This window comes from Neoarius graeffei, chromosome 2 (genome assembly GCF_027579695.1).
Source record: "Neoarius graeffei isolate fNeoGra1 chromosome 2, fNeoGra1.pri, whole genome shotgun sequence".
NCBI classification, from domain to species: Eukaryota; Metazoa; Chordata; class Actinopteri; order Siluriformes; family Ariidae; genus Neoarius; species Neoarius graeffei.
Window position 1 is genome coordinate 27,577,183 of NC_083570.1, and position 15,044 is coordinate 27,592,226.

Genomic DNA, 15,044 nt, shown 5'->3' on the forward strand with positions numbered 1-15,044 from the left:
AACGAACTGTGTCATCAGATGACAAGATCAAAGGGCGAGGGGGGGTCTTCCGGTTGATTAATTAACCAATAATAACTGTTGTAACTGAAACTGACCTTTGTAAAATTGTTTTTTATTGGTAAATCTGAAAAGGTGTCGATAATTGTAGCCGCCACTCTCGTAAAATTTATCATCAGTTTCATAAAAATATAATTTCTCACTCACATATCTGTCTTTTAGGACCACAAAGACACATTATTATATTACAACATTCAAAATCCCAGATGGCATCATATCTCACAAGACTATGATTATATAAATATGGCATCCAAGTTTCTCTCTCTCACACACATCATTTTCTCCAGTGCATCCAGGCTCAGTTGACTGCAACAGCTCATTTGTGGTGTCTGGACAACATAAATTTATGTTGACATTAATATTGCATGGCAAAAAATATATATATATATTTTATACCTCTATGTGACAAGGCTGGCTATGGGATGGTCTGCTGGCTGGTGCTACATGTAGCATTAAAACACATGTTTAAATTATGTCAGGGCAACTATTAGTGTCTACATGAACATATATTGTTGTTGTTGACCTGTTAAATAAACTTAGTCAGGGCAAATAGCCCACCACTGTAGATATTCGAACCACTCAAACTTTTGAGCTCGCCTGGCACACTAATCATAGAGTAGGCATGTCAGATGAAAAGTCAAATTCAGTCCAAATTGCTTGAAACTGGTCTCATTTAATTCAAAATTGAATGCAGAACAACATACTTTTTACAGAATTAAAATATGTTTATCCATTCTTGAGATATTACAAATCAAAGACTGAAAAAATGGCTTAATTTTTAAAAAATTGTTGTAATATTATGTATGAGGATCACATGGTCCAAAATGGGCCTCATTAACAAATGAGATCAAATGTTTTTTCTTAATAACTTTTTAATTTTTCAAGATATTTACATGGAAATTGGCAAGCACATAGATGGTTGTATATTGAATACAAAGTTTGAAAAATTAGTAAAAACAAATTATGCTAATTAGTATTTAATTAGTATTAATTATGATAATCAGGCAACAATGTTAAATTGGTACACTCTCTTCTTCAAAGTTTTAACAAATGGCTTTACTTGTGCAATATAAAGCTGATCTTAACTCTCATTTATACAATCACAAAGAAGGAGAAATCAATGTTAATTATAAAATATGCATGAATAAGCATTGAATGTCATTCACATCTACCATCCTCTATCAAAATAAAGTAACAAAATAATATTTCTAATACCCTCTTTGTGCTCTGTAAGCCTTTGTATTTCTACGTAGGTCCTACTAGTGTTTATATGAAAGAATATAAAATTATTTTGATTAATACTCACAATTTTCAAGGCTAACCTCAAAAAAACTGTGTAATTCACATCTATTAAACAATTTTATTTAATTTATTTGAAATTGACACTTGCGTTTCTGACTTCTGGTTTTTTTTAAATATCATTCCAACCACTACGACCTCAATATTTTTCATCAAAACAACAACAATGAAAGAATATAATCTCAGTAATGGCTTGCTTGCTTCTGGCAATTATTTGACAACATACTAGCTTACATACAATGTATCATACGTATTAACAGTTGGATTTTGAAGTCATTCATTTAAATAATAAACACTGGTACTGTGGCATCAAATATGGTCTGAAAAATGTGCTGTGAGGTCTAGAAATTTGAGTATGGAATTTTGAAATGGAAAATGTGTACTGAGTACTGTATATCGCACTCAAAAGAATGTGGCAGTTTAAACTTCTACTTCCAAAAAACAAACAAGCAAAATGCAGTTCTGTGTTTTAAAATGTTACCTATAGTACCTATTACGTATAGTGATGGATGTTCACCTCATTTTCTGCAAGCTACAGGACAGAGACCAAAGAAACTGCAGGATACAGCATAAAAGGACAGAGTGGTAATGCTTTATAACCTATAGGCATTAAGCCTTTAAACTGTCTATACTGTGGCTATTTCATATTTCTTGCTGGTCTCCGCTTCCCCGTGTTTCACCTGTTGCAGTTGCAGTCCTTTCTCCTCCATCATCTTAGCCTCTTTAAACTCCTGTCTGACTTTGTCTAGCACTCCTGGACTGAAGATAACATCCAGTGCAGTCATGGCCAAAGCTTTGGCAGTACGGAGTGTGTAAAACTGAGCTTCATCTGCACCTGCAAATGAAATCAAGTTAAAATGAACAAAAGGTGGTTTTGTATTTTTACTTTATATGGCTCTACACCACTAATTTATGCACACCACTAGTGGATGTAGTGCCACCATCAATTCTTCTTGTTGTCTTGAACAATTATTCTTATTTAGTTCTATTTTTATTATATTATAATTATTTTTTTAAAAACTTGGTCTACATTTATCTATTTTATTATGTACTTGAGCTGCTGCAACACCTGAAATTTCCAGTCATGGGGATCAATAAGGGAATATCTTATCTTAGTTCTATCTTGTTTAATAGGCAGTAATTCCAGAATGGTGTTGGATCTTTTTCTTCAGGGTATAATGCCATGGAACAAAATAATACCTGATACTTCGAAAGATTAACCCTCAATAATTGACACTTAAATCTATATTAAACAAAGTAAAAATAATTTTTGAAAAGTTCAGAAGAAATGAAGCTCTCAGTTGTTTCTTGGTAGCAGGAATAGCAGGTCTTTACTGCAACAGCAGCATAAGTGTTCATTCCAGACCAAACTCTCTAAATTCTGGCTTGCGCAGGCCGTATTTTTATACTCTCAAACAATTTTATTCTTGGATTTTATGTGACTCATTTTCTTGGAACCAGGCACCTCCCTGTGTGCTGACCTTGTATTTATCTTATCAATATAACTGATATCACTTTTAATGGATGTTTTTCACCATTATCCCTACTCATCCCGTCACCTCCTCGGGTCTACACGAGGCTGCACAGGTTTAAATGAGGCTACTTTTCTTTTCTAGCTTATCAGTGCTTGTCATTGGCTAGTTGTTTCCTTTCTACCATTTATTTACTGCTAAGGTCATCATTTTTTAGGGCCATGTGCGTCTTTTGATACTTAGCATTTTCACTCAGTTTTTAAATGCTCTTATCTTTCCAATAAAAATATATGATTATCCCTTTATGGCGGCACGGTGGTGTAGTGGTTAGCGCTGTCGCCTCACAGCAAGAAGGTCCTGGGTTCGAGCCCCGGGGCCGGCGAGGGCCTTTCTGTGCAGAGTTTGCATGTTCTCCCCGTGTCCGCGTGGGTTTCCTCCGGGTGCTCCGGTTTCCCCCACAGTCCAAAGACATGCAGGTTAGGTTAACTGGTGACTCTAAATTGACCGTAGGTGTGAATGTGAGTGTGAATGGTTGTCTGTGTCTGTCAGCCCTGTGATGACCTGGCGACTTGTCCAGGGTGTACCCCGCCTTTCGCCCGTAGTCAGCTGGGATAGGCTCCAGCTTGCCTGCGACCCTGTAGAAGGATAAAGCGGCTAGAGATAATGAGATGTGATGAGATTATCCCTTTACGAGGGTCACTCAAAAGGTACACGGTTCTTTACAGTTTTCCACCACAACAGGCAACAGAGTGAAACATTGGAGACTGAACATGACTGTTTTGAAGGATAATACCTTTGTATCCTATTTTAATACCGAGTTTAGATTCTTTTCTGTTAATTCTCAGTCCACAGATAACCCTGCTCTACCATGGGAAACTCGTAAGGCATATGCTAGGGGGTTGATTCTCACTGGTTGAAAATGAAAGACAGCAAAAACTGGAGAAGTAAAGTTTGTTAATGGCTGAGCTTAAAGCTAAAGAGTCTATGTTGATTCTCCATCTTCTTTTAACCCTAACTGATGCAGTGAGTAGCTTCTCATTTCTTTAAAATCCATGTCGGAAGACATATCCCAAGGTCACGGAAAAGATGTTACATTTCAGAAGGGTCAAATTTTTGGCTTGCATCAAGCCACAAGGAGATTGCTGAAATTACTGGAATTGGGTTAAGAACTGTCCAACATGTTATTAAAACCCTGAAGGACAGTGGTTAGCTGTCAGCTTCGTGGAAGAAATGTGGTCTTTAAGGAGGAAAAAAAAAACTTGACTGACTGTGATCGTAGATCATTTAAACACTTGAAGTTGAATCATAAAATGTTGACAGAACTGTTTAATAGTGAAAGTAAAAGCCTTTCCACATACACAGCAAGAACTCACAGGACTGGGACTGAACAGCTGTGTGGTCATGAGAAAACCATGTGTTACTGAGACTCATCAGAAAACAAGGCTTCAGTTTGCTAGGGAGCATAAACTCTGGAGCAAAGGGAAAAGGTCATGTGGTCTAATGAGTCCAGATGTACTGTATTTTAGAGCGACAGACACATCTGGGTAAGAAAAGTGCCTGAAGCGATGCACATGTGCACAGTGGCCACTGTACAAGCCTCTGGAGGCAGTGTTAAGATCTGGGGTTGCTTCAGATGGTCAGGTTGTGGCTCAGCAACGTTATGAGGCAATAAAATGAAGTCAGCTGAACATACTAAATGACCAGGTTATCACATCAATGGATTTTCTTCTTCCCTGACGGCACAGGCATAAAATTAGGGCTCAGATTGTGAAAGTGTGGTTCAGGAAGCACAAGGAATCATTTTACCATATGAACTGGCCACCACAGAGTCCTGGCCTTAACCCCATTAAGTCTTCAGGATGTGCTGGAGAAGAGTTTATAGAGTTGTTCAACTCTCCTGTCATCAAGATAAGATGACGTTAATGTAACTCTGGATGGAAAGTAATGTTGTTATGTTGCATAATGTTGTTGAAACAATGCCACGGCGAATGCACGCCATAATCAAAGCTAAAGGCGGTTGAATGAAATATTGAAGCGTGTGACTTTTTTTTTTGGTTTAGGCAGTGTGTGTACAGCATTCAAAAACAGACCAATTCTATACAATTTGGGAACTCTATCTGAACCATCTCGAGCCTGGTGTCTCTGCCTTCATGCTGCAGGGGATTTCTTGAATGCCCTTACTGCACATTATTATTATTGTAACCTCTGGTATTGCATGTGTGAATCCGAGCTGGTGTTTTGTGCTTTTGGTTTGCATGTTTTTACCGTTTAGTCTTTTGTACTTTTTTTTCCCTTGTGGATTTCATAATTTATCCTTCTATTTGTTGCAAAAGCGAAACAAATATATTTAAAAAAAACCTCAGACAGTTTAAGTAAGTGGAAAATTTGTTTTTCCACCTCTGGAAAGAATGTTCAGTAAAATTGGGCATATCTATTTAAATGATTTTCAATATGCTAAAATCTGAAAAGTAAGATTTATTTGTATATCTTAGTGAATTGAGAAATGAACAATCAATTCGAAAAAACTCAATCAGAAGAGCTTTTCAAGAAACATGGATAAAATGTACTTCACAACAATCTATATGCATCTTTTACGGTAGATGATCTACAACAGTTATCTTCAAACTTTTTGGTGCTAGGGTTTGCTTTAACTATAAAACATGTTCTAAGGGAACATGTGTGGAATTATTCCAACAGTGTGGAATTATTCCATGAATTTGAATTTGTCAAATAATATTTTGGGAGCTTTCTGTTTCTGAAATTTCCACTGACAAGACACATTAGACCTAAGTTGATTTTGGTGCTTGGACCCCTAAATATTCTACATTTGATAATGATTTCCACCACTGTAACTCCTCAACTTCATTTTCTGAATCACTGATCTACAGCATCTGTGTTTGGCCCAGCTTCACTTTACTTTGAAATATCATAAAAATGATGAAAATTATTGCATTTGTGTGTGAATCCAATTAAGATCTCATTATTGTACAAGTTGTTGCGTCCCACAACATTTACTGAATGCAGTTACACGAATACGTTCATCCCTGTGAATTGAAATGATTTGGAACAGGAGATTGTTTCACTTGAAGAGCCTCTCATTCTTTTTTCTTTCTTTTCAATAATATTGTGATACTGACTAATGAGGTTACTTTGAAAGAACAACACTGTTAGCCAAATTATAAAGTGAATAAAATTAGTTTTAAATAATTTAAATCATTTAAAATCATTAGAAAGTTCTTAATGTAACAATTAGGGTTTGTCATTTTGAGCAAGATGCAGCCATTGGCAGCAAAGAAGCCTCGGTCCAAAAATAACCCTAACCCATGACTACGTCATCACTTGTTTACCGCAGTCCATTATGGGCAATACCTGGGGTCACCTCTGCCGTATTGTTTACTTTCGCCTTTGTTAAACACCACATTGTTCTGTCTAACCAGTTTTAACTATCCCTAAAATGAATTGCTGTGTGCCTTACTGTGTCTCCCCAACAAAGAGAACACCTAATTTGAGCTGCCAGTCGGGAAGAAGAGAAGAAAGAAATTGATTAGTTTAATCCGCAACGAAAACCTTTGAACTGAATCAAAATGAACAAGTGTTTGTAGCTTACATTTCTCTGGTGGAAAAAAGATGTACTTAAACTGTGACCCAGCAATATTTCCATGGTCCGCGGAATGACCTTCGGTTATAGAAGAGTATAACAATCGACACTGTTCATCGTCTGAAACTAGCGATATTCCAAAGCCTGTAAAACAAAGAAGCATTCTTTGGCCTTTGCCTCTCAACGTGTCAAAGCACTCAGCAGCCAAACGAGCCTGTCGGACTGATAAAACTCCCAAACCATGAAGGGTTTTGATGCTGTTCATCTGGGCCTGGGATCACGAGGCGATCTTCGACTTAAGTCAACAGTTGATTTTTCATAATAGTTTCCTTTACTGCATCTGTAACTTTCATTGTGCTGGATCAAGATTAAGTACAAGGCTAAGATTTCATGAGAACAAAGCTTCTTAGAAAATGGTAAGGAATAACTGAAGATTAAAAGAAACAAATTTAGACCTAAATCTAGGATTGCTTCATGATCCCAGGGCCTGTAGTCTGGGGGTGTGTTTAAAAAAAACAAAAATCCTTACCTTCTCATCAAGCTTGATTTTGATTCTGATTTTCCTGCTGTATACCCTTGACATATTATCCACCTCTTTAAATCACCAATTTCATTGTCTTCCAGAGCATGGCAAAATTGCTCCTCTCACATCACTCTCACGTAAAATTAATCTGACATCTGCTTATATCACTCAACTGCCGACCCCGGCAATCCCCCAAAATGCATTATGGTAAACAAGTGATGACATAGTTATGCTTGGGGTCTATTAGACATAGTTGCCTGAAATGAGGACACCCATTTATGTGTTCTTTGCAATATTAAATGTTGAGAAATTATTTTAAAAGATACATTAAATTATGACTTACAAGGGCTAAATTGCGTTGCCATCATGGACTCACCCAGCTAATTTTAAAACCAACACAAAGACCAAACAAACAAAAAATGTTCTGAAAACATCCTAAATGCAGGACAGTGTTGATGGATACCAAACATTAGGGAGTACACTGTGTTGAGTGTGGAATATCACTGACAGAGGATGCTATTTCTCAGACTTACCAGAGGCAGCTGTATATTCTGCGGTGTGATTCAGCGCCTCAGATCCAATGTAGAAATAAGAGTGAATCCCTGGAACAGCATGAGTCACATTCCCGAAATCTGTAGAGCCTGAATATGGATGGGATTGAAATCATAAACTTGGCATGTCTTGGACAAAACATGGCCTTAAAAGTAACTTGCACCTTTCCTAACCAAAACACAGTTCAGTGCTCATATTTTGCTCTAAAATTTATCTTTAATAATGGTATCAACATGAGCAGCCTCCCAGTGAAGGGATGTAGGTATAGTGTTATGTGGGTTAGAGAGGATGATGAAATGGGGGGGGGGGGGGGAGACAAAGCCAGCAGAATGCAGAAGCTATTGAAGGGGAGAAAGACTGGGATTTGCATGAATGAGCTTCTTCTACACTCCAAGTGCAGAAGATGGCTTCATGGACAGTGTGGTAAATAAGGAATTTTAAGCAGACTGTCACAGGACAGACAAGTCTGAAATGTTGTCTGTCCGTCCAAATTTCAGCCTGTTTGAATGATGGGCCAAAGGCTCGGAACAATGTGGCCAGGGGTCTGGGGCCCGGAGCTGAAGGTCTTTAGATGCCTGGAGACTGCTTCTCAGCTATTTCCAGGCACATTTTTGTGATCTTCAAAGGCCAAATTACATGAGAGATTAGTTGCTAATTACACTACATATTGAATATAAGTTACAAGAACATGTCAGAAGATTCAAGAAAAACATGCTTAAAGTTATACCCAAGAAAACAGTAGTACACACAGGTCAGTTCCATGTCTAGAAAAAAGTATCGGGGGGGCGGCAAGGATGTTCCAGTTGATTACAACTTACTGGTACTCACATATAAGTACTATAATAGCACTCATGAAACATTGGCAACAATGACTATTTTTATACTATGTTTATCATAAGTCGATAAAAAATGTAGCGATTAACAATACAACTCTTCTTACATAATAGAGTTAAAATTTTGAGGATGAGATTCCAAGTAACTTTGTAAAAAAATGACTTAAAATGTGTCAGTAAACCTGTTGAAACCGAACAAACTACAAACATGGACATCTTGAACTACAGTTCCCAAGAACCACAGCGCCCTCTGTCACCAATCTATTGAAATCAGCTGTCACTTGTCTCCCTAATCACCTCTCCCTCTGTTTAAAGGAGATACACAGAGCCATCCTGTGATGACTTGGCGACTTGTCCAGGGTGTACCCCGCCTTTCGCCCATAGTCAGCTGGGATAGGCTCCAGCTTGCCTGCGACCCTGTAGAACAGGATAAAGCGGCTACAGATAATGAGATGGGGAGACACAGAACCATGGCCTCATTTTTGTTTATAAATGCCTTGAGACCTCAAGAATGGCATAGGAATAGTTTTAAGCATTAACAATAAATCTAATATTGTAATTTTTACAATTAAAGTGATTCATATAGGTAGTGGTCTGAGTGAATGACCTTGATATCTGTAATGTCACAGCAGGAAGTCTATTGGTCTCATCGCCATTTCCGCTATACTAAAACACAGAGCTGACTGCAATTCCGATCCTCCATTTTGAGCTAATTTATCGCCATGCCATGTAGAAGTGTTGCTGGCAGGTTCAGCAACATGACAAAAGGTGGATTTATGTTGCATTCATGGCCCGAGAATGTTCAAACTGCAAAGATTTGGACACATTTTGTGAGAAGTTCATGGGCACATTGGGAGCCTACGAAGTGGTCTCTCCTCTGTTTTGCACATTTTACTGAAGACTCGTACGAGACCTCTGATCTGTTGAGGATCGTTGGCTATAAGCCTGTATTGAAAGAGGGTGCAATACCAACAATTAAATAAGACTACAAGAAAAGTATTTATTTATTTATTTAAAAAAGGAAAGTAAGTTCAGTTGCACCAGTTCTCCCGGAGTGTGAGCCAAGGGTTGTTGGTAAAACCCGGGATGGGACGGAATGGGACGTGACATATAATCGCTCGGGCAGTGACCTCCCTGCAGTTGTTGCTAAAACTGGTGCTGTCTCGGCCCGGGTTTTAGTAATTGCCTGAGCTGAGCAGTAATGGCGGAGTATTCAGTATGGAGAAAATGGAGAATGAATGAAGCAGCCATCTGATTTTTCTGCTGGATATGCTTGCCTCAGCAGCAATATCTCACCCTTACATGGAAGAAGCGAATGAACAGAGAACTGAACGAACAACTGAAAGTCAGATTGTTTCAAAACAATTGGCCACAAGATCAGCCTTCAAGAAGTGAGAACACAGACGGGTAAGCTGCGACTCACATTTGGATACAAAACAACACTCATTGTTTACCTGCATTTAGATAAATACATGTACCGTAATTTGTATTGTGTTTTAAGTTACCAGTATAACATTATTTAATTTGCTTCAGAATGTGATTGTCTCAGTGCATCTGATTTTTTTAATTAGCCTTTTATGTTTTATCAGTGAAAATGCATGCATGTACATGTATGTTGCGTAAGTTATAACGCCTATCCTGTTTTAATGAAAGTCAGCCCACAATCAATGAAGTCAAATCAGTCTTAGTTGAGCAAGTCGGTAATGGTATTTCTTAAGACTTCCCTTTCATTGTTATTATATTAAAATTCAAGACAAGAGTATTATTTCAGATTTTTCACTCTGAGCTCTCTCATGCCTGATACATGAATCCCATAACCTATAGTAATTGATAGAACAATATCAACAATTCAAAAACTCTTTAACTGTATAAATTTCAAATGGTTTGCAATTAATTGGGATCCACTGTTTTTATCGTTTCAACCACGCATCAGACCCTCGTCCAATTGAAAATGTCATTCATGCACTTTTCTCCCCATGAGAATTTTGAAAAGTTGGCAAGGATGAATCTCTGAGTGGATAGTATCTCCATCCTTGACTCTTGTGTGCTGCATAAATGAGGATAAAAAATATATATACACTAGTGCATCTCAAAAAATTAGAATATTGTGAAAGTTCAATATTTTCCATCAGTTATTTAAGAAAGTGAAAATGTTATATATTATAGACTCATTACACAAACTAAAATGTTAAGCATTTTTCTATTTTAATTTTAATCAGTAAATTTAATACAGTATTAATATTACAGCATTTAATACAGTACAAAAACATAAAAAAAAATCTCAAAATATTAGAATATTTCATTCCGAGTTTGAGTAAAACAGTATGAACACAGTGTATCTCTCGGTCTAATTCAGTACACACAACCACAATCATGGGGAAGACTGCTGACTTGACTGTTGTCCAGAAGATGATCACTGATGCCCTCCACAAGGAGGGTAAGCCACAAAAGGTCATTGCTGAAAAGGGTGGCTGGAAAAGGTGCACAAGCAACAGGGATGGCCGCAGTCTTGAGAGGATTGTCAAGAAAAGTTGATTCAAGAACTTGGGAGAGCTTCACAAGGAGTGGACTGAGGCTGGTGTCAGTGTATCAAGACCCATCATGAACAGACATCTTCAAGAAAGGGGATACAACTTTGGCATTCCTAATATCAAGCTACTCCTGAGCAAGAGACGATGTCAGAAGTGTCTTATCTGGGCTAAGGAGAGAAAGAAATGGACTGTTGCTCAGTGGTCCAAAGTCCTCTTTTCAGATGAAAGTACATTTTGCATTTAATTTGGAAATCACAGTTCTAGAGTCTGGAGGAAGAGTGGAGAGACACAGAATCCAAGGTGTTTGAAGCCCAGTGTGAAGTTTCCACAGTCTGTGATGATTTGGGGTGCCATGTCATCTGCTGGTGTTGGTCCACTGTATTTTATCAAGTCCAAAGTCAACACAGCCATCTCCGAGCATAACCTCGCGCACTGTCCCATTCATCCACCCCATGTAGCTCCAGCAGAAGGCCCAGCATGACCTGTGAGTCCAGGGAGAAAGTTCAATTCAAAATCCTTGAAGGTTCTGGTTTTATTAAAGGTGGTATCCTCCACATACATCCTTTCTGCCTTTGTCAATTCAGGGGCAGAGGGGAACTTTATCAGCAGTACAATCATTCAGAAGTTCAACTTGCCTACCACCCCTCTGCACAGTGCACTCAGCATTAGGACCATCGATGGAGGACCCATAGGAGACGGTCTCGTCACCACACATACCATCCTAGTTCAGATCCAAGTAGGAGCATTACACAATGAACTCATCTCCTTGTATGTGACTAAAACCGTGGCTCATGATATTATTCTTGGTTATCCCTGGCTAAAAGTCCATGACTATTTGATCTCATGGCAAAATAAGGAAATTCTCCAATGGTCACCTACCTGCTTTCAGAGTTGTCTCTCTCATCCCCAGGTCAATATATCTTCCACCTCAGTGGAGAGTCCACAAGCAGACTCCATGGACAACCTTCCTGACTGTTATCGGGACCTTTTGGAGGGCTTTAGTAAGGGGAAGGCCTGCGGGCTACCACCACATTGGCCATGTGACTGTGCAATCGAACTACTGCCAGGTATGTCACCGCCATGTGGTCATGTTTATCCCCTATCCCAAAAGGAACATGCTGCCATGAAGGAGTATATTCAGGAGGCCCTCAAGCAAGGATATATCCGCCCTTCCAAGTCTCCTGCATCTGCTGGTTTCTTTTTTTGTGGAGAAACAAGGTGGTGGATTAAGACCTTGCATCGATTACAGAGGTCTAAACCAGGTCTCCATTAAATATCCTCATCATCTTCCCCTTGTTCTGGCAGCCGAAGCAACTCAGATCTGCTAGGATCTTCTCTAAACTTGACCTTTATACAGTGTATATAACCTGATCAGGATAAAGAAGGGCAATGAATGGAAGACTGCCTTCAGCACTACTGCTGGCCATTTTGAGTACCGGGTAATGCCTTATGGCCTTTCTTCAGCTCCCAGTGTGTTCCAGTGTCTAATAAATGACGTGCTACGGGACATGCTAGGTAGATATGCCATCACTTACAAAGATAATATCCTGATATACTCCCCAGATGAAAAAAAGCCACCAGGAACACGTCAGAGCCGTTCTCAAATGTCTGCTGGAGAATCATCTTGATGTAAAAGAGAAATGTGAGTCCCATCAGACCCAAATTTCCTTCCTAGGTTATATCATCAGTGCAGAAGGGGTAAGCATGGACTCATCCAAAGTTTCTGCTGTCACTTCCTGGCCGACACCCATGTCCATAAAGGACCTTCAGCATTTCTTGGGCTTTGCAAATTTCTATCGTCAGTTTATTCAGGGTTTCAGCACTATTGCGGTGCCCTTAACAGCATTGCTAAAGAAGGGACCCAAGCGCCTCCAGTGGAACCCTGAGACAGAAGAAGCTTTCAGTCAGTTCAAGCTAGTTTTCACCTTGGCCCCTATCCTTCAGCATCCTGACTCAACCAAGCCTTTCATCTTAGAGGTTGATGCATCTGATATAGGAGTGGGGGCAATCCTTTCTCATTGTTTTGGTAAAACCAAAACCAGCTTGCCCGTGACCCTGCACAGGATAAGCAGTTACAGATAATGGATGGATGGATGGAATTTGACTTCAGTGGGTGCAACTTGCTCCACTTTACAAGGTGCTGAAACTTGTTCTTGCTTACTGCCTAAACACAATTGGTGGTGAGCAGGAAGGCTTACGCATGCACGGTAGCATTCATCTGGGTCATTTATCATCCAGACAAGACTGTTTTGCAGCAAATGCAATGATCAGTTCTTCTCGAGTGCTTTTTCTTGGCAAACTTCTCCACCTTTTAAACGATGGAGTCAAGTGATTCCCAAGCAATCACAGTGATAACTGGACAAAAGAAGTTGCTCTTACCCTCATCTGGTTGTGGGGAGATGCAGATACCTAGTTGGATTTGGGGAAATTGGGCCGCAATGAGCCGATTGACCGCCAAATCACTGAATGTTTAAACAAACAAACAAACAAACAAACAGCAAGAGGACAATAAAGCAAGTTACAAACAAGCTTATGATTATTGATTTGCACATGTGCACTTTTGTGTTTACCTTTCTAACCTTTGCTTTACTACCAATAGGGAGTGAGCATGTAAACACAAAGGAAAGTGGGCACAACTTCTTCCCGCTGCCTGTATAAAAGCAGCTTTACTATATTCAATGCTTAACCCCTCCCGTCATTCCACTTTATTGCACATAAATTTTTAATGGATTGGAATATTATGATTTCATAGTACTCTGAGCATGTAAAGGAAGAGGGTGGAGACAAGTAAACACATCACAAGGGGATCTGAGACACTGGGATTCTCATGAGATACAACTAGGTGAAGGAGGTGGGAAGACGACATTGGAAATGGCAAAAGAACACTTTAACATGGGAATAACATATTTGCATAGATCAGTAACTCAGCAGGTTAGCTGGAAAAGAGATTCTCCCAGAGGAGGTAACTTCTCCCAAAATTTGGGATGTTAGTAGATACTGGGATATATCAAAGCCATGTTATTAAATTGCACAATTGAAACACCATTTCACCCCTCATTAGCATGCAAGCTTATTTATTTACCAGAAGACTCCTCAACAGTAATGAACTTCATGCCAAGAGCTTTCCCATTCTCCTCATACAGGCCTTCCAAAGTGCGGTTCCTCAGGATGTCATAAAACTTGTTTTTTGCAAACAGAAGCTCAACCTGTAAGAAGCAAGGCTTGGTTTAATTTATCTTTTAAAGAACATATTACTCATGCATGCCAACGGTTATGTTCAATTTGACATGAGATTAACATTGTGAAATAAAGGTGTCTTTAAGGCATCTTTGAAAATAATGAAACAAGTGGTATATTTTTGTTTCTACAACAGCACAGTTGAATTCATTTTCGCTCTGATTGGTTAGACGGTGTTGATTATTTTTCTGACAGTAGTTATGGCTGCAAGGCTACTCACAGGTTTATATTAATGTATGTCTCAGGTATTGTTTCTATACTAAGATCTAAGACATCGTTTCCAGTTGAGAGTATGCTGTGCACATTTTGGCTGCCACTTCTCACGGGCGCTTTTTATTTTTATTTTTGGTGTTTGTATAGTTTGATTTTTTGTTTGTTTGTTTGTTGAATGTTTTGTCTGCCGGTTGTGGCTCTGGACCCGGTTTTGGGCATCAGTTTCCTTCAGGCTTTGGTCTGCCATGGGTGATGCCTGTGCTCCTTGCTATGGACTGCAGTGAGTTTGTTGCTCTTTTAACATCGGGGTTGTCCAGTGCTCTGTGCAGCGGTGCTTCTGTGCTCATTTTGTGGGTCCATGGCATGGTGTTCCAAGCGATGTTGCCCAGCAGCGTTGCGGCACCTGTACAGGCGGTGTGGGATTTATCTTCATGTGCCTTTTGGGGGGACTGTGTGTAGCTACACCATTGGAATGACATCCTGATCCTTTTTTGGTGGACCCTTTTTTTTTCTTCTCCTTTTCTTCACCCCCAATTGTAAAGCAACCTTGAGTGTGAGAAAGGCACTATACAAGTTGAATTAATTATTATTATTATTAGTAGTAGTAGTAGTAGTCGTAGTAGTAGTATTTTTAATCTAAATTATGGGGACTTGCATGACAGGTACCCACATAATCTAAACCTAATAACAAACATATGAAAAACTATGCTTTTAATTTACAATAAAAAT

General features: G+C 39.1%; 1 protein-coding gene across 1 annotated transcript in view; it reads right to left on the minus strand.

Annotated features, from left to right (window-relative positions):
• Positions 1-1,065: 1,065 nt before the first annotated feature.
• Positions 1,066-15,044, minus strand: part of LOC132872469 (peptidase M20 domain-containing protein 2-like) — a 41,894-nt gene continuing 27,915 nt past the window's right edge. The window contains exons 5-7 of the mRNA XM_060907312.1: positions 13,948-14,071; positions 7,483-7,590; positions 1,066-2,191 (exon numbers count right to left, since the gene is read on the minus strand). Of these exons, the coding sequence (XP_060763295.1) occupies positions 1,983-2,191; positions 7,483-7,590; positions 13,948-14,071 (441 nt within the window). The 3' untranslated portion in view covers positions 1,066-1,982. The remainder of the gene's footprint in view (positions 2,192-7,482; positions 7,591-13,947; positions 14,072-15,044) is intronic.